The 19,481-nt window shown below is 41.5% G+C and overlaps 2 protein-coding genes across 12 annotated transcripts in view; one reads left to right on the forward strand and one right to left on the reverse strand.

Moving 5' to 3' along the window:
- Window positions 1-1,456: 1,456 nt before the first annotated feature.
- On the reverse strand, window positions 1,457-7,096 carry Akt (AKT serine/threonine protein kinase). 5 transcript variants are annotated; one of them, XM_089461861.1, is made up of 7 exons: window positions 6,963-7,096; window positions 3,657-4,539; window positions 3,390-3,587; window positions 2,283-2,672; window positions 1,983-2,216; window positions 1,779-1,925; window positions 1,457-1,713 (listed from the first exon to the last, which is right to left on the reverse strand). In XM_089461861.1, exons 2-7 carry the CDS (start codon window positions 4,182-4,184, stop codon window positions 1,630-1,632), a joined length of 1,581 nt encoding a protein of 526 aa, XP_089317987.1. In that variant the 5' UTR covers window positions 4,185-4,539; window positions 6,963-7,096; the 3' UTR covers window positions 1,457-1,629. The 5 variants fall into 5 exon arrangements, with proteins under 5 accessions (XP_089317987.1, XP_089317984.1, XP_089317985.1 ...); XM_089461858.1 differs by having other exon boundaries at window positions 3,657-4,696; window positions 6,963-7,093; XM_089461859.1 differs by lacking the exon at window positions 6,963-7,096 and adding an exon at window positions 6,656-6,797.
- Window positions 7,097-7,869: 773 nt separating this feature from the next.
- The window catches only part of Mhcl (Myosin heavy chain-like), a 33,281-nt gene continuing 21,669 nt past the window's right edge, over window positions 7,870-19,481 (forward strand). For 2 of the 7 annotated variants that reach the window (XM_089461853.1, XM_018018590.2), the window contains exons 1-5: window positions 12,644-13,984; window positions 16,948-17,352; window positions 17,458-17,644; window positions 18,310-18,476; window positions 18,540-19,450. In XM_089461853.1, coding sequence (XP_089317979.1) covers window positions 13,256-13,984; window positions 16,948-17,352; window positions 17,458-17,644; window positions 18,310-18,476; window positions 18,540-19,450 — 2,399 coding nt within the window. In that variant the 5' untranslated portion in view covers window positions 12,644-13,255. Of the gene's footprint in view, window positions 8,030-9,482; window positions 9,993-10,050; window positions 10,846-10,922; window positions 11,067-12,643; window positions 13,985-16,947; window positions 17,353-17,457; window positions 17,645-18,309; window positions 18,477-18,539; window positions 19,451-19,481 lie in introns of those variants that run through there. The other 5 variants (XM_018018589.2, XM_089461851.1, XM_089461852.1 and 2 more) reach the window with 5 other exon arrangements.

The raw sequence follows: 19,481 nt of genomic DNA on the forward strand, positions 1-19,481 counted from the left end.
AACTGTTTGCCTCAAGCAATACGATTGAAGTGATGCGCATGAAATAATAATATCGTTCCATTCTTGGAATTGTATAAACTATACCTTATTGACGTATACATTAATATGACCTGATCCAACTATAGTTTAGCTCCTAGAACATCCTCAACAGGCATTCAACTACTGGATTCGAATTAATACATATTTTATAAGCTAAACTCTAACTCACCTGTTGGATCTGCTCAACTTATCAGATGTATTTATGGGTTTTATATCGCTGCGCCGGATCTTTGGCATATTTATTTCTAATTTAGTTTTGCAAGCGGGTTTCGTTTAATGTATTTATTTAAGAAAATATATTTCATTTAACTGTTTTTTTTTTTTGCTCTTTATATTTCAATTGATAAGTTCTTTCTCATTAATGTTTTCATTGTATATAGAAGAGATTATACTTTTATTGTATATATTGTATTTAGTTGTAATGCCCGAACATTGTTCACTTTATTTTTACTTTTTATTTACAAGTTTAATTCAATAGTTTTATTCTTTTATAAAAAAATATCAAATTTATTTACCATTTTTTTATTTTGGTTTAATTTAAGTAGTAATTCTGTTGTAGTTGCCTGATCTGATAGGTATACACAACATTTCATGCTTAATGCTGTTTTATTAACTCTGCAAGGCCGACATAATTATGACAAACATTTTAGGCATTTTTATTCTTTTTTTTTTCAAATTAAAAAAAAAAAAAGGAAATTTGGGTTTTTCACTTTTTTTTACATTTTGGTTTAAAAATTGATTTGTTGTATATAAATATGTACAAATATTTGTGTAAAAAAGCATATGCAATATATAAATTTCTTTCTTAGTTTTTTAAATCATTTTCTTAAATGTTATTGGCGCTCATGCAGTTGAAATATCGTTTTACGCTCATTATTTATAGCTTTTAGTTCATGATTTTATTGTTGTATTCAGCTGTTCCATAAAGCTGAGCACATCAGAGGCAACTTTACCATTAAATATAACTCGTAATTGTTTTTGTTTTTTGCTTCTTTGGAGTATAATTAATGCGTTTCTTGTATATATAGTGTTTTTTGTGTGTTGGTGTGGATGTGGGTGTGGGTGTGTGTATTTCGATATTTTGCTGCACAGTTATATAAACTTTTTCTTTTTACTTATATGCTAGTAGTGTATTGTATTTTGTGTATTAGTGTGCTGATGTATGTTTCATATTTATGTTTTTTCTTTTCTCTTTTCTCTTTTGCTTGATAAATGTTATACTTGCATTTAAAAATTAACTAATCACTTTAAACGTTATGCTTAAAATGTTATATTTAGATGTATATATAAGTATATAAGTATAATTATATCTTGTAAACTATATTTTTTCTTTTCTTTATATATCGCGCTCAACGTTCTCTTATCTCACCTTGCTTTTTTTCAGCTGTTGTTATTGAAGGTAAGAAAAATAAGTTACTATCATTCATTTGTTATTATTGGTGTATAAACTTAGCGGTACAAATTTATTTCAGTTTTGCTCGCAATATTACCCAGTTCTATATAACTCAGTATATTATGGGTGATCATAGGTGATGAAGCAGAACATAATGTGTTTATAGTATGTATTTATGTGTGTTTGTTAAACTTGTTCTATTGCATCGATGTGAGACTTGTGGAAGTACTTATGTGCGACGAGGTGCCCAATGTGTTGGCCATATCTCCTTGATAGCTAAACTGTAATTTGAAGGCCAAATGTTATTTTAATGTTTATTTCGTAAGTTAAGCAAAGATAAATTTACCTGCGGGAAAAGCGGCTCTTCGGCTATAGAACCTAGTGGTCCCGTGGGATCCGGCGGCGTTAGCTCAACGCTCTCGCCTGTAAACTCCTCGTCAAAATATCGTGTGTCTGTATCTGATGTAACCTGAGGCTTGAAAGGCGGCGTTATCTATGTAAAATACAATGTTGATTAATTTTGTTTAAGCCTATTACTAATTTGTCATACCTTCTTCTGCACCAGATCTGTCCAATTAATACTCGCAAAGAATGGATGTGCTTGTATCTCCTTAACATCATCCTGTCCTCCGCCCAAACGATTTCTAGGATTCTTAGCCAAAAGACCAGATAATAGACTTTTTGCTTCGTCTGTTATATTCCGCGGAAATTTCACATCTTCTAACAATATCAGCGTGAAAAGCACATCATGATCACGATTGTAGAATGGTAGTCTTCCACAGATCTGCAAATTTAGGAAATATATTTATTTATAGATGTATTTACAAATGTTATGTAGTCGTTTGCTCACCATCTCATACATAACCACACCGGTCCCCCACCAATCCACCGCGCGCCCATAATCATTATCATCTAATACTTCGGGGGCTAAATATTCCGGTGTGCCACAAAACGTCTTCGTTGTACGACCGTAAGTGATGTCCTCCTTGCACAGCCCAAAGTCCGCTACCTTAATGTGGCCATCTTTGTCCAGCAAAAGATTCTCCAGCTTTAAGTCACGATAAATGATGCCCTGCGAATGCAAATATCCCAGCGCCGATATTATTTCGGCGCCATAAAAGCGTGTTCGCTCCTCTGTAAAGATGCGCTCATGACTCAAATGCCAAAACAGCTCGCCACCATTCACATATTGCATGACAAAACAGAGACGATCATTGGTTTGAAATGAATATTTCAGTGACTACAAAACAGAGAACAGAAAAACATTTACATTAGATATATTTATTATTGATTAGGTTAAAACGATCTATACTTAACAAGCAAATACTATATAAATATAGATTGCAGTCGGAAAATACATCTATGCTGGCCATTCGCATATGCTACATTCATTAATTTTTATTGCAGAGAAATAAATTTGCAAACTTAAATATACATACATATATTGATTGCAATCCTACCAGTATGATCGTATCGTAAAGAATGTTCTACCGATATCTATGCATTAAATCTAATTCTGATTTTAATTGAAACTTGTATGTGGAAAACGCTGTATATTGATCTGATATTATTATCCTGATTATACACCTATAATTATAAAAATTAATAGACGTAGTTACGTCATCTTTGCTGATGATCCAATTATATGCTGTAAGCAAGTACATATATGTATATATCCAAATCTGGGCCATCGATTCAGTATATGATAATCTAACAATTATTTTTTGATTTTTACAATATTTCTCGAAGAAATGTTTTATGTATACATCCTATTCAAATCCAAATAATTTCAAGATTCAAATATTGTTACAAACTAATTTTGTCTTTTGCGCCTAACCATTAAATTCAACACTCATATGGCAAGGCAAACAAATCGAAGCGGGGAATCCCCCTGCTTTGACGCTTCACATTTCGTTACTGACAATAATTCGATATGATGAAATAGAATAACACTTACAATCAGGAACGGATGATTTGTTGACTTTAGCACGCGGCTTTCAGTGAGTGTGTGCGCGACCTCATCCTTTTGTATGATCACCTCCTTTTTGAGAATTTTGATTGCATACAATCTGGCAGTAGCCTTCTCGCGGCAGAGAATTACCTTGCCAAAGGTGCCCTTGCCGAGCACCTTAAGGAATTCAAAGTTTTCAAGAGTCTAAATGATATGCGAGTTAATCGATGTTCATATGGATAAATATAGGGGAGTCTGTTTCCCAATACGTACCACTTTTTTAACACCGCTACTGTTGCGTGTAGTGCCTTGCACTGAAAACTGTTCGGACAGCTCCACCTCGGCAATGCCAGCCATATCTACATCGCTCGTATCTGTTTGTGCTAATGGAGACATGGCCGTCTCGCCCATCTCACATAGCCTGCTGGCCACATTACGTATAGCCTCCGTCCAGCCTTGACGTTCCTCTTCCGAACCGACAGCAAAGGTGCGCTCAATTACTGACGTCCACTGCAGACCGCGTATGATGAATGTGAAGGGCTTTGGCCGATCCACGGCCATGATTTGGCAACCGCGCACGGTAAAGTTGTTGAGCACGTGCTCCTGCGATGTATAATCAACCGGCTTGCTGCGATAGCCCTTCAGAGAACCATCGTCGGTCAGGACAAAATAGCGTTGGCGCCAAGTCTTGATATGCTCGCCGCGCTTCGACAGCCATCCCTCTTTCACGATCTGTGGGTTGGGCGAAATGAAGGGCTCAATGGGGCTGGTGGGCGATGAGCCCGTTGCTGTCAAGGACATGATGGCTTCTGTTGCCGTCACTATTGGATACCGGATGGCGCGCACCTCGTTGTTTAGCAGTGCGTCGCTCAGTTCCGACACGTTGCAATCGTTGATGTTGTTGCTATTGCTACCGTTGCTGTTGTTATTGCTGGCGTTGCTGTTGCTTGTGTTATTCCTGTTGAAATTTAAGCCCAAACGACCGCCAGTGATCGCTAAAGTTGTTGGTGTGGGCGTTATTGAGGCAGATCTAGGTGCGGCGCTGGCGACCACAGTCGATCTCCTCTGCAGCGCAAATGGTAAATAATTCGTGTTGAGGCTGTTCCCAGTTCCGGGTGTACCAAGCTAACCAATTCCGCACGCCACAGTCCCAGTTCTACAATGACGGCACTTGTTAAAAAATGCACAGGTCTAAATGGTACAAAGTATTAGTGTTTCTTAGCATTTTCACGAGTGTATAATCCACTTCTTTTATACATAAATACAACTATTTGCACTTTTGAGATGGGCACGTGGTGAAACTCAGAAAGGCCCTGCAAATTTCAACAAAAATACGAATGATTATAAAATTATGTATACTAGATTTTAAGTCAACAAAACATGAAAATGACAACTTTTCTTCCAATTCCAATTTCAAATTATTTTTCGTGTCACGCAAAGTATTCAGCACGCACCCATCTCTAATATGCATATACATACATACGTATATGCATATGCATATTTTGTTATTGTCTTTTGGCGTGTTTATGGCAAATTGCACAGCCCTTTGTTGTTGTCGTTGACGTTGTTATTGTTATTGCTGCCGCTTGCGTCACCAGCTGCAGTAGAAGCAGCTGCAAAACTGTTTAAAATAGGATCGATCGTTCGAAAAAATAATAAAAAAAAAAATTAAAAATAAAAAAAACAGAAAATCGCACATTTACGATATTTCCGTTCGCAAAAGGGCTGGCGCAAAGACAACGATGACGGCGGCGACTGCCCTGGCGCTCTCTTTCACTTAGTCATTTCGCGGCCCACACGTAGAGGCGCCAGCATATAGACAGCGCGACTGTCGCAATTGTTCTTGATGTAGCTGCTGATGTTGTTATTATTGTTGCTTTTGCCATTTCAGCTTCAAACAAATTCCCCGCGAAGCGGTCGGCACCAGCGATACGAGCAAAATTTTTCGCGATTGCATTTACCGCGAAATTAAATCAAAACAAGTCGACGGATCACTGCTGTTCATGAACTTACACGCATACATACATGCATGCCGATGTACGCACATATTTACATACATACATATGTATGCATATGCGCTACTGTTTGTATGTATTCATGCATATACATATATACATTTGTATGCTTGCATGTCGCGCTCACTGTCTGTGTGGCCCGCTGGTTGCGATCGCAACGAGCGATAAAGGTGTGAGGGGCACGTGTGCATGTGTATGTGTGTGTGTGTGTCAGAGAGCGCGGCAATGATCGCAGCTGAAAAAAAAAAAACATATTCATTTGCAATTTGCGAAAATGTCAACTCCGTGCCTTGGCGGTCGCTGCCGGCTGTACAAATTTCGCTATCTAAAACTGTAAACAAATGTACATAAAATAAAATCGACAAAATACAAGCACACACACACACATATGTATGTACACACTCGTGCACACATGTTTGTTTGTCTGTCTGCAATGCAAAGTGCGAGGCCGCGACCAAAGAAAAGCGTGTGGGCCGGCCGGGGGAAGTTGACGGGTGAGACGCGGACATGTCTCGACAGACAATACATACATATGTATGTATACAATAACGTTTCTTTCTGTGTGCCAGAGTACTTGTGTGTGTGCGTGTAGGTCGGCGCATCAAGTGATCAGCAACAACAACAAAAAGAATAAAATGCACACAGGTTCGGAATAGATTCACTCCCTGAACCGAACCAGTTGCAAGCCAGTTCACTCGGAGACACACACACTTAAATATATACATAAATTCATGAGAATTGTTTATGCAGGCATATTACTATTTAATGACAAGAATTTTTTTACAGCAGTTACGATTACCCCTTCATATTGTTGAACTTCTATAAAAAACAATAGTCTACGCACGAGTCCAAACAATTGTTCGAAGTTCGAACCGGCAAACCGAACCGCAAGCAAAACTTTTCGAGATTGCAGCCTTGTCAGCAACATGTCTAGACGCTAATACAGTTAACAAATGCACATATATATATATACACACACGTACACATTCGTTTATTTATATGTGCATACACATACATATATGTATGCACGCAAACATACAGCCCCAGAAAGATAGATTACCATCGGGGGCAGACAACACTGTTAACGTCGACGTCGGCGTCGGCGTCTGCGTTGACGACGGCGACTCTGACTACGACGACGACGACGAAAAATTTGTAAGCGAGCGAGCGAACAACAATAACAAAGGCCACGGCTGTTTGGGGGAATTCGGCATAAAACACTTGCATTTGAAATGTCACTACAAATTTTGAACCCACCTAATCGTTCAAAAGAACCGACTTTTGCATTTGATTTTACTTTTTTTCAGAAATGTAAAAGACAGACTCTGCTGCTAATGGTGACGGTGACGGCAGCGACACTCACGTATGTTGTTTTTGTTTCTGTTGTGTGTTAACGAGTGAGAGTGTTGCTAGAGCTTGTGTGTATGTGTGGTTTCGGACACACACAGTTCGATACGGATTCTCCACGCAATTGTTGAATTGATCGAAAGACTTCTTTTGTCCTAGTTCGCATAATATATGTATGTTGAAGTATGTTTAGTTTTTCATCAACACACGCACTCACACTTAATTTTCCATGTAGATGCACCGTTTGGTTTTTACGCTTCACTTTTTTATTCGTGCGATATACGAAGTCTAAATTGTGGTGGTTCGTCGAAACACCATGGCGGTTGGACGATATGACTCATCCACAGCAACACTCAGCATGCTATGCCAGGATGACAATCAATTGATATGGTAGCTTTCTTCAACGTCAAATCTATTTACATATATAAATTTATGTACGTATGTATATGTTTAAATAAATAAACGTATATTTCGACGATACAAAATTTATTCAATTGATTTAGCGGCATGGAATCAACTGAAAACAACTACAGTGGTCAATCCCAGAAGCAAAATAAATTTCATCACTTAGAGATAGTCGCAGAGCACGAAATGGATTCGAAAGATCAGTGCTATATGAGCGTTCAAAAGCCTGTTAGTCCCTCAGCTTTCCTCGAGAAGCGTTTACAGAGAAAGCCAAAATTTTTCGATTCTGGAGACTATCAGATGGCCAAACAAAATGCCAACAGTTCGAAGAACTTATTCGAGACCATTGGGGTGATCATTCCAACTCCAGACACCGTTTCGGCACGTAAATCTTATCATATCGAGCCTAAAACTTCTTTCTGGAAGGACCCTAACAGCGATAATAGTAAATCCAAATAAGCTTAATTCCTAAATTATACTATATGCCAGTGTAATTAAGTTATTATGTTTTTGGATCACAAATGCTGCCTTAAAATATAAACCTGTTTTTATGTTATTCAATAATAATATGTCATAAAATCGTAATTTTCTAAATCAAATCCACAAAATGTTATCGAGCTCACCTGCAGGGAAATTATTATGCGCCTCACAGCACTGCAATAATGTTTTGCTTGTTTAGTGGTGTGTACACATTGGTCCAAGAGCGAACATCGATAAGTGTGTGTAAGTATCGGGCCACCTCTAAGTAACAGTTGTGTGCACACTGGCCGATCGGTCGTCGTCGTCGGTACGGTGGATTTTTGTAAATTTTAGAATTAAAATAGAAAGGCAATTATTTATGGCAAACGCGTAATTGTGCGCATTGGTTTAAGCGAAAAGGTAAAAAGAAGGATTCATAATAATGTTTATTCAGGGAGAAATATAGTATACAAGTATATATACATATGTGTGTGCCTGTGTGCTTAGCTTATCAAAAGAGACATAGAAAACTGCAAAAACAAAGGTGTTATTGACTTCGCGAGTGGCAGGCAGCTTTCTTTTTTTGCTTCTGGCTCGTAGCGCATTCCAGTTCCACCCTCTGTCTATTGGATTTTGCTGAATGAGCACAAATTGTTTTGTATAAATAATTAGACACCAGCTGAGGCAAGTGGCCATAAAATAAAGCAACATAAAACAGCTAAATTCGAAATGCAATCGAGTCTGGGGCAATCAATACAAACAAATACAAACTCAATTGCAAATACAACTGCAATAACAACGGGCCCCTCGAGTGTCAAACGTATACGTGTGTGTGTATGTAGGTGTGTGTATATGTGCGAGAGTATGTAAGTGGTGCGTGAAAACAAAACAAAAATTGTATACAATATGGAAAAAGAAAGCGCATAATTGAATAAATAATAACAAATGAGGGCGAGGCCCAATGACAAAAAGCCACTGTTGGCATCAAAGCGAAATGCAAGATTAACAAAAATATGCATGCCTGACGCATTGTTTACGTGATTTTGCCATTCCATGCAAACGCAAACTCACACAAGTACACGCACACTCGCATGCAGATGTGCAAAAAACAGTTAACTCTTGTGGTTGTGTGCGGGTGCATTGGTCCCAGGGTTTCTTTTGCAACGAACGAAAAGCAAAGGAAATAAAAGAAAAGAGAGTAACCAAGAAAAATGCGAAACTAACCGCAATGCATGAGGTTGTGGCTGGCCTGGACAGGGCATGGCAGGGCAAATCAAATTAGCAGCAGAGAACAAAAATGTGCAAAACGGTTGGGCACGCCCTTGAACTTGCGACATTCGCCTCTTTGCCCCCCTCTACCCGATTGGTACTTCACTGTTAACCGGCTCAGAGCCCGAAGTTCACTTCGGATTGAAATGTTAGTGATATCGCGTCTCTTTCTTGTATCTATTCCTTATGTTATCTTCGGTCTTGTATACAAATTTTATTTTTATACATATACGACGAATTTACACTACTTGTCATACTAACTTATCAGGAATCTGTATAAATTGATTTAAAATTTCACTGGCTTATCAGATATTTTTGCGGAGCGAGCTCGCTGCTCTTATCATACAAATATATATGTATAAATATATATAATAGGTATATTTGCGAGCTCGTTAAATATTATTATTTCTTGTGCTCATTATTGCGAAAAATATTTATATATATAATAAATTATTTGTACTTTTTGATACTGACTTTTCAAATAGAGATGATAAATTTTATAAATACAATAATCTTATTTTGTTTTTTAAAAATGAAAATAAATTAATAAAATAAATATAGACAGTTTGTTGTAGAAGTGAGTTGAAATAATAAGCTTAAAAAGGCATTATTTTATCGTCTGATTGCAGCTAGATCCCTAAGGACCCACACACACGAACAGATAAAGATGTTCAATTTCATGAAGAAAAGCGCCGGCGATGAAGAGAAGGAGCGTCGCAAGCGCGAAAAGAAATTGCGCAAAGAGGCTAAAGGTGGCAGCGGGGGCGGGGTGACTGGCAGCATGAGCACCGATGAACTGCTGCGCCTGGAGGAAGTGCGTCGATCGCTGAAGATACGGGGCCGCCGCAAGGAGAAGGAAAAACTGCCCAGCGGCATAACAGCGGACTACAGTGCAGATTTCTTTGCGGCCCTCAATGCCGATGCAGCCAGCGGCAACGCGAACGGAAATGGGAATGGCAATGGAAATGGAAATGGCGGCCCAGAGCAGGATCGTGGCAATGAGGAAATTGTAGCATCTGTGATGACACATATCGAGAGTCGAAGCGCCGCCAACGAATCTCTTATCTTGAACTATGGCGAGGTTACACATTCCCTGCTCTCGGGCGGACTGAAGGTGAGCATGCTAAGTCGAAGTTGATGCTTCTGAAATGTAATTACAATTATGCTGACAGAATCGATTTTTGCCGCCGGTGCCGCCAAAGCCGCCCAAGCGTGGCATTTTGAAGGGTTCGCGCAGCAACATGAGCAACGTTCACGAAGAGATTGTCTTCACCGGTGGCGGCACTCCCGAAATGCTGATGCGCAACACCATGCAAAATGAGCAGCTGTTTGAGGGCAACCGTGGCGGCGGCAGCGGTGGCTCCAATTCCAGCCAACATGGCACCTCGTTCACCTCCGTGGAGAGCCTGCGCAGCGACGGCGATCATCCGCCGCAGCAGCGCGCCATGACCCTGCCGGCGAACGCGCGCTATGGCGCACCACAGACGCCCACGCAGGCTGCCCATTTGCATGTGCTGACATCACCGTCACCGAGTGCCGACAGTCTCACAGATACCACAAACTCCTCCTTTGCCACGCCTCCATTCTCGCTGAGTCCAGTGGGCGAATCGCAGGGCATCGATCGCTGGGCCCGTGTGCACGCCTTTGAGGATGTGCAGCTGCCATTGCCACCGGTCCAGCTGGTGCAGCTGCCGCCGCCCAGGCAGCTGGTCATCAAACGGCAGAAATCCCCGCGGCATGACTTCGGGTTCAGTCTGCGCAAAGCCATTTGCTTGGACCGCACCGAGTCGTTGATGTCGCCCATTTTTCGACCAGTGATCTTTGCGGAGCCTGGTGCTGGGGGTGGCGCCACGGGTCTGCTGCCTGGCGATCGTTTGATCAAGGTAAATGGCACACCCGTGGGCGACTTATCGCGCGAGATCATCATCGAGATGATACGCAATAGTGGCGATGCTGTCACCGTCGAGGTACGCAAAACACTTTACAATCTCATGACATTCACACTCACGACATTCCTCTCTCTCCGTGTCCTTCACGTATCTAGGTGCAACCCGTAGCTGAGCTGGTGGAGTTGAGCAAGCGCTGCATGGCGCCCAGCACGGCCACCGTTGAAGAGATCGATCATTCCATTAACAACGGCAACTGCAACACACTCCGTCGCAGCGCCAGCAAGCGCTTCAAGCGTCAGGTAAGACAACAACTCATATTCCCATCTAAATCCATTAGCAACCCAGTGATTAATGAAAGTTTTTACCTGGAATAGCAACAATATTATAATCACTCGTAATCGTTCATTAATCATGTAATTTCGATAGAATTAAAGCTCTGAGCGATCAAGTGGCGAGCAAGTTGGCTCAGTAATTTCAAACAGAGTTGACTGTTTCAAATAGGATTCCTTCTAAATATCTACTTACCTATTATAGAAGCTAACAAATATTCCATGTTTCTTTGAACCCATCTAAATTGGAGTCAATGAACCAACAAAGTAATTAACTATTTTTGATGGCTGTTCTAAATTTTATATTGATAACAAGCATTAATAAGCAATTTCTTATTAAGGCTGGTCAGGTATTAGTATTATCTTGAATAGGTCAGCACCAGCTGATAAGATTGTATTTCGTTAATTCATTATATGCTTATACGTTTATGGAAGATTAGTTATTTATCAAATATTATATTATTAACAAAATACTTTTTTAGCTTTTAAAAACTAGTTTTTATTTAACAATTAATTTGATTGCATTTATCGTAGAGAATTTTACCTCTATAATAACATTCATCTTCGAAATTGGTCCAACTTATGCTAGGGTATTTTATTTTCAGAAAAGTAATGTAAACTAGGTTTTTTTTTCTTTCAATGTGGGAATCACGTTGGAGTGGTCAGAAAAAGAGTGTAAATATGTATTCAAGAAAATAAATATTTGCTGTTTAATTTGGGGTTTACGTGATGATGATGATGATGCTAGACAGAAAACGCAACGGCGTATTTTAAAGCTCAGAATGTAAAATCTAATGGCAAAATATCGATCTGTTTTTCTATACAGGGTAACTAGCTATCGAGCAATAGCAATTGCAATTGCGATTCCAGTTGAAATTCTTATTAACTTGTTGACTTTAGCTGCAGCTAGAAACGTGTTTCACATTTTTCCCTGTGTTTATCTTTTGCAAATATGTTGTAAAAATTGTCAGCACCTGAGCGATCGAACGAGCGATCAGTCGCTGAGAAATTCCAGACCCAGCCCGTTGCAGTTATATAGCTAAGCCCCATTCCAATTAGAACATGGTTGTTGTTGTTGCTGTCTGGCTAAGTTCATAAAGGCGTCGACATATTCGAGCGTCTTACTCACTTCATTCAGCAGACGAAAATAAAACGCGATTTGGCAACACTGTTGAGAAAAAAACTCGAACTGCATTTTAGTAAACATCATTAACAACGTGCTGCACAGCTCCCCTTTGCCCACACTGCAACACGAACAGCCGCAGACAAGCAGCGAACATGGACGAAGACGTTGACGTCGACGTCAATATCAACATCCACATCCACATTGGCGGCAGCAGCAGCAGCAGCAGCAGCAGCAACACAAGCAACAGCAGCTGCAGCTGTGTGCATTTTTCTACACCCACTTCGGACTGCGTCGGCTGCCTACACAAATAGCTGTCGTCGCAGTCGCTGTCGTCGTCGACGTTGCTCGTGCTGCGCTGCTTGCGTTTGGTTGCTTTTGTTTTTGTCGAGTTGCTGTTGTTGTTGCTCGCTTCGTTGTCGCTGTCGTTGGAGCTGGGCCGTCAGTACGCTGCAAACTCTGCCCAAGTTCGGTACGGAAATCGAAGCGCGAGACACCCACTGTGAAATTTCTATGCGGGATTACAGTAACAACATAATTAACAATAACAACAGCAACAAAAATAGCAACAACAAATTATAAAATTCTTGTCATTCAAACTGGCTTTAATAGTTAATTCATAACTCGCATTTGATTCGCGTTCGTGACTCGAGTCTTGCATTTCAATCAATCAATCAAACGGCGATCGCACGATGACTGGCTGTTTTCAGCCAGTTCAATTGTCTCTAATGTCAAAGCATTAAGTGTCTGAACTCGCGTAACCACACACACATAGACACACACAACTAGATTGTTGAGTCTGTGGTGCGACTAACAGTTCCAAGGTTTTGGGCGCGCTCCAGTTTCGCACATACTTCCCGTTTCACGTCTGTGCGTCGCTGGCCCGGTCTGTGTGGGTCTGGTCATGCTCCAAGCACTGCTGGCTGCTGGCCATGACAATTGTTTGCATTTGACTTACGATCTAAGTACCAAGTGATCACATAACTCGCACACACATACACATACAGACAAATAAACTCGCGCGCATATTTTTATCATGTTTCTCAAGACGAAAAACTTCGAGCAAACACTGCGAGGAGGCATCGTGCCTGCTGTGCCCGCCGCGCCGGGTTCCGGCCTAAATCCGTCCTTCCATCGTGGTTGCACGGGCAAGGCGCACGCCTGCGGCACCAACAAGGCGCAAAAAGCAACGGGCGTGCCCAATAAAACAAAAGCTACGCCAAAGGCGCAGCGCAAGAATAGTATTAGCTCGGAGACGATCAGTGAGAGCGGCTCTGAGAACTCCAGCAGCTGGCCGTCTACATCATTGTCCACTGTGCCGCCCACGCCACCGCCACCCAAACCGCCGCGATTGGCTGCCACTAGGCAAGGAGCCAAGGAGACAACTCCCACATCTCCTGCTGCTGCTGCGGCTTCTGTTGCCAGCATCGAGCGCAATTCGTTTCGCACGCGCAGCTTTCGCCAGAATGGCAAGATCAACACAACGCCAGGCTCAACAGCAACAGTAAACACACCAGCGACAACAACATCTGCCAATGCAGCAGCCACAACATTAATACGTCCGCCATGGAACAGCTCAGCTATAGCTGCGTCCAAGTATGCAGCAGCAGCTGCAGCTGCAGCGCCAGCTTCGCCCGTGCCTCATCTACGCAGTTCTTATCGACGGCGACGCGATGCCCAAAACGCTGCCCAGCAGTGGCCACTCATCTGGGCCAACTCGCTGGGCTGCAACTACAAAAACTATGATGCAAGCGTTAAGCAGAAGGTGCGCATAATATAATTACACTCGACTACAAGAACCAAGACGAAATGCATATGCGAAATATTTGTAACCAATTAAAAAAAAAAACAAAAACCCCACAAAATTTTGTTTAGATAACTTCTTTGTTGTGAATAGAGTTTTTGAAATTATGGACTTGCAAATATTTAATATTTGTTTTCAGAAAATACCCACTTAGCTCTCATAGATTACCTGCTTTTTCGTATAAAAAGCGTAAATTTAATATTGGAATAGATACAATAAAATTGTATTCAGTGAAAGATTGTATAAACTTCATTACCTGAAATTTCTTAATATCTGAAACTACTGTCCTCTATTCCAAAATATATATATAACATAATTCTATTTCTATATTTAAAAAATCCGTATCCAATCCAATGCATTATATGGAATATTACAAATCTGATTTGATAGTATAGATTGGAAATGGTATTTATAATATTTTAACTAATTTTTAATATTATATTGTGAAATAGTGAAAGAATTTAGTTACCCATGTAACGTATAACTTTTACCCGCCCTGTATACGACCCACATACGGAGAATACTCTACATAATTCTAGTCAAATTTCTCTGGAAACAGTATGACCTAAAACATTTTGCTTAGCTATATACTTAAATATATTCGCGAAGGTGGCGTATTTGTCATCTATGGGCTGAATGTGTCGGTTGAAACTGAAGGTGCAGTTGGGCTTATAATAAAAGTCAAACATTATTATCGAGTCATAACTGTTTACTCACGTATTTAAATAGTATCGGGAGCTGTTGTTGCTTCTGATGATCTTGTACTAAAATCGAACTGTTTCCGCTCAGTAAAAAGATATGAAATATAAAACTTTATTTCCCATCTTTGTCGTTTAGTGTTAAACAAAAAAAAAACTTTCTTTCTTTGGCCCTTTACGACTCGATCGATGAATGGATCGATAGATCGTCGAACCGTGACCCAATGTACGATTTAGTTGTTAGTTATTTTATTATGCTTAGACTGCTGGGTAGGCATACGGCGACTGGGTTAAGAACGGGAATGGGAATGGGATTGGGGATCGGGACGGTGCGTGGGCAAATGGTCGGCTCATAATTTACGATATGGTCGTCTTGTCGCTGCATTTATGGTTTTATGGCTCACTACGCCGACTGCGTCGAGCGATGGACTCGCTGCCCTGTCGAGCGGAAGTATTCATTTACGTCGCCCTCTTTGTTGTTTTCTTCTCTCTCTCTCTCTCTCTCTCTCGCTCTTTCCTTCTCTATCTTTCTGGTCTTCAGCTGGGACAGTTGCATGCCACAAAATAAACGATAGTTTTTAGATATCAAATCTTAAAATTGAATTGTGTTCGGTAAACCTTAGTCAGAGCTTAATTGACAGTTCTCCCTATGTTCGTTCTCATTGTCTTTTCTCTCTATTCTTTGTTTTTCGCGCTCTCTGCTCTTTGTCGTATAGCTCGCCATGCCCTGTACATGTTAATTAGTTAGGTCTGTCTGCACATTCCTTGTCTAATTTGTCTATCTCATCAACTTAAACGGTGGCGGGTTCAATGAACCGCAGCTGCCCCACCATTCGACGACTGCAGCTATTGATTGACAGTGGACAGACGCTTGTCAGTTCATTTGTTTATAAAACTTTATACATGCATGTATGTATGTGAGTAGATGTTTATACAAATGTGGGAGGTGTTTGTAATTGGCTAAGCATAAAATTATTATTAGATGAAGTTATTCAATAAAAAAGTTTGGCTCGCACTCAAGTTTTTATACGATAAAAAATTTGAGAATTTGCAATACCATTTGAATTACTAATTATATAATTGATTTATTTATTTATTTTATCTATTTGTTTTTGAGCTTTTCGTTGAATATAAGTACATCCCATATACAGTTATTAAAGAGCTTTTATGAATTTCTGACTGATCAGTGGGTTCAAGGTATTTTTCGCTAGAGTTTGTACTTCATATAATCCAATCCAACTCCCAAGAAATCTCTTGCAAAACAAACTGAATCATGCTTCTTATTTTTTATTTAGTAATACTGTTATATACTGTTTCATGTTTAATTTTTACCCACTAACATGATATTCCGCAACAGTTTTAATTCTAGACATGAATGAGTCTCAATATTTATTTCCTGTTTAAAACATTTTGCAATCGGTATATTCTACTGGTGGGCATAGGCATTCTGGATCTATTAACAGCGCATAGCCGAAAATGACTCCAATTACGGGCTATTGAACCTAGCACAATATTTTCATAATTACGCCACAAAGTACGATTGCAACAACAAGTACAAGTTAATGCAAAGTTGAGCAGATGAAGAGAGCGGGTCGGGTGGTGCGCGCTGAGGAGATGCGGCAGATGCATAGATAGCAGCATACGAAAAGTAAACTGCGTCGGCAGCAACGAGTAAATGCCATTTATAGCTCCAAATGTGAACTGAACGTGTTGGCACCGCCAACGAAACGCTGCTGGCGACGTTGGCGCGTTGCATAACGCAGCCGCACAGCCAGCCACAGCCAAAGCTAGAGCGAAGTAATATCAGCAGCAGCAACAACAACAGCAGCAGCTGCAGCAACATCTACAGCCACACAGCATGTCTAGCCCACTAGCATTTGGATGGCAATGGGGCTCGGGTGGAGGGGAATTGGGAAGAAGGGGCGGGCACTGGGTCTGGGCCTCGCTCTATGGGCTGCTAGTCTGGGCAACTAATTAGGATTTAGAAACAACATCAAATTTAGAAATGCACCGAAATAAAACGAAATAACGAAAAACTGACGTTGCGCTTAGGTGAACTGAATCCAACGGAGCTGAAGTACCATAATAAATGGAATAAATGCGTGAAAATGCGTGCGCCCAAAAATAGACCGAAATAGTACACAAAATATCACTTGAAGTTGCGCCCCATCGAATTGTTGACCCCGATTCTTGAATATCCAGTAAATATATGCTCATATTTTGCAGAGTCGGCACGAGAACGGTACGGGCGGCCTTTTTGGCAAAAGCGATAGCGATGTGGACGTAGTCGATGACGCCTCGCAGCCGGAACGTGTGTGGCTGGTGCATCGCGGTGGCTTTACGGCAGCGCTGCGTCTGCCGCCTGGCGACACGGCGCATGAGGAGCATAAGCTGAGCGTGCGCCTGCTGCATAATGGCGAGCAGTTGACCGTGGACGAGGATGACATCGAGAAGCAGAACAGCCCCGCACTGGACTTGGTTGAGGACATCTGTGAGCTGAAGTATCTGAACGAGGCGTCTGTGCTGCACTGCCTCCGACAGCGATATGCCAGCAATCTTATACACACCAAGGCGGGGCCCACGCTGCTCGTGGTCAACCCAATGGCACCCCTGTCGCTCTACTCTGAGAAGGTGAGACTGGTCTGGTTGCTGGCCTGTACTGGTTTGGTTTGATTTGATTTGTTCGGCTTATTTATTATCTTGCTGTGTCTTTCTTGTCTGTTTGCATGCTTGTAGGTTGTATCCATGTTTCGCGGCTGCAAAACGGAGGACATGCCGCCCCACGTCTACTCGCTAGCCCAGACCGCCTACAGGAGTTTGGTTGAAACGCGACGCGATCAAAGTCTAATATTCATGGGTCGTTCTGGTTCTGGCAAGACCACAAGCTTTAAGCATGCGCTCAACTACTTGGCGTTGGCTGCTGGTATGTCTAGACATTGTTGTTGCTATTGTTGTAGCCGTTGCTGATGTTGGTGCTTGTAGTTATTGCAGTTATTGTCGCTGTTGGTTGGCCCCGTTTGGGCCACACCAAAAATCCAATCTGGCGTTCGATTAGCTCATTTGCATTTTGTCTAAATGCGCAGCTGCAATTTGTCAAGTCATTTCTCATTGTTCTACTATTGTAAAATGGTATAATTTCAGTTTTTCATGACGTAGGTTATGCCATATACGGCAAATCCTAAACGCAATTCATATCGAATTGGTCTTGAGTTGTCTAGTCGACTACATTTGTAATCCATTTATCTGATTCTCGCCCATTCGTAGGCGTAAAGAAATAAATCTTAGCTTTATTAATGTTCAGATTTGAATACCAATTCTTGCAATCAGTATAATTGCAATTAGACAAGGATTGATTCAGATAATTATTTGATATGTCGTTAATTTTGAATAAGAATTGAAATGTTGATAATTATAAAATGTAATAGAAATGCTTATGAATACATGCTACATACTTGATGATGTGATGATTAATATTAATCAGCGATCAATCACGAGTCCCTTCAATTTCAAATAGTGAAACTATCTATATTTTTATCATAAAATTCATATTGTGTATTATTCAATCAACTAATTAATTTCTCCCGTCAGGTGCATACAATAATTTTATTAATGCGGAAAAAGTTGGTGCATTGTGCACAATTTTGGAAGCCTTTGGTAATACGAGAACATGTCTGAATTCGAATGCGACGCGTATGACGCAGCTGCTCAGCTTGGACTTCGATCAGACCGGTCAAATAGCATCAGCCTCTTTGCAGGTAAGCTGAGCGTAGATCATCTCTCGGTTGATTATCTCACTAATGACCTACGTTTGGTTATAGGTGCTGCTGCCGGAGCGACAACGTGCGGGTCGCAGGCTTGCACACGAGCACAGCTTCCACATTATGACGCGACTGTTGGCTGGCGCCGCAGGTCTGCTACAGAAAGAGCTGCATTTAGAGAACATATCGTCTGAGGACAGTCATCCATTTATATCGCTTTCGCAGCGATTGGAAGATCGTCATCGGGCGGCCAATGACTTTTTGCGTACGGTGCAAGCATTTGAGACACTCAACATTGATGCCAAGGCTGTGCGGGGTATCTGGAGTATACTGGCAGCTATTTATCATCTAGGCATTGCGGGTATTACTCGAATGGGCACCGGGTCGACGGCTCGAACGCAGTTTGCGAATCCGACAGCAGCACGGAAGGCGGCCAGTCTGTTGGGCGTCAATCTTGAGGATTTATCGGCAGCTGCATTCGGTCTTACGCAGCCCAATGCGACAGGCGCCAGCTTGAGTCCCTCTAAGTCGCCCACCTCGGATGGGGGTCAGGACTGGGCCTGGGAATGTCTTGAAGCACTCGTCATTGGCCTTTACTCGGAGGCACTGGCCGCTGTGGTGGCTCTGATAAATCGCCAGATCTGCACCTCAGCTCATACTATTGCTTCAATAATGCTCATCGATACACCAGGCTTCCAAAATCCAGCTAGCTGCGGCCAACAAGTGGGCGCCACACTGGCAGATCTGCGTCACAACTATCTGCAGGAGCGACTCCAAATGCTGTTCCATCACACAACATTGGTGGCGCCACGGGATCGCTATGCCCAGGAGCTGGTGGAGATCGAAATGGATCATGCTTCCGACTGTCATCCGGGCCCGCTGATATCTCTGATTGACAAGGCTCCACAGAATCATGTGGTGCGATCTTCACAGCGCGATCTGCGCGAGCATGATCGTCGTGGCTTGCTCTGGTGGGTATTTTTAGTCATTTTCATTTTCATT

Source organism: Drosophila arizonae, chromosome 2 (assembly GCF_054131065.1).
Source record: "Drosophila arizonae isolate 15081-1271.41 chromosome 2, UAZ_ARI_1.0, whole genome shotgun sequence".
NCBI classification, from domain to species: Eukaryota; Metazoa; Arthropoda; class Insecta; order Diptera; family Drosophilidae; genus Drosophila; species Drosophila arizonae.

Bases quoted from the DNA above. Each gene is read 5' to 3' on its own strand.
- Akt (XM_089461861.1), bottom strand. From the start codon at position 4,184: ATGTCCTTGACAGCAACGGGCTCATCGCCCACCAGCCCCATTGAGCCC. The intron at 3,588-3,656 runs GTACGTATTGGG...CATATCATTTAG, and splicing joins GTAGCGGTGTTAAAAAAGTG to ACTCTTGAAAACTTTGAATT. The intron at 2,217-2,282 runs GTGAGCAAACGA...CTAAATTTGCAG, and splicing joins GTGTGGTTATGTATGAGATG to ATCTGTGGAAGACTACCATT.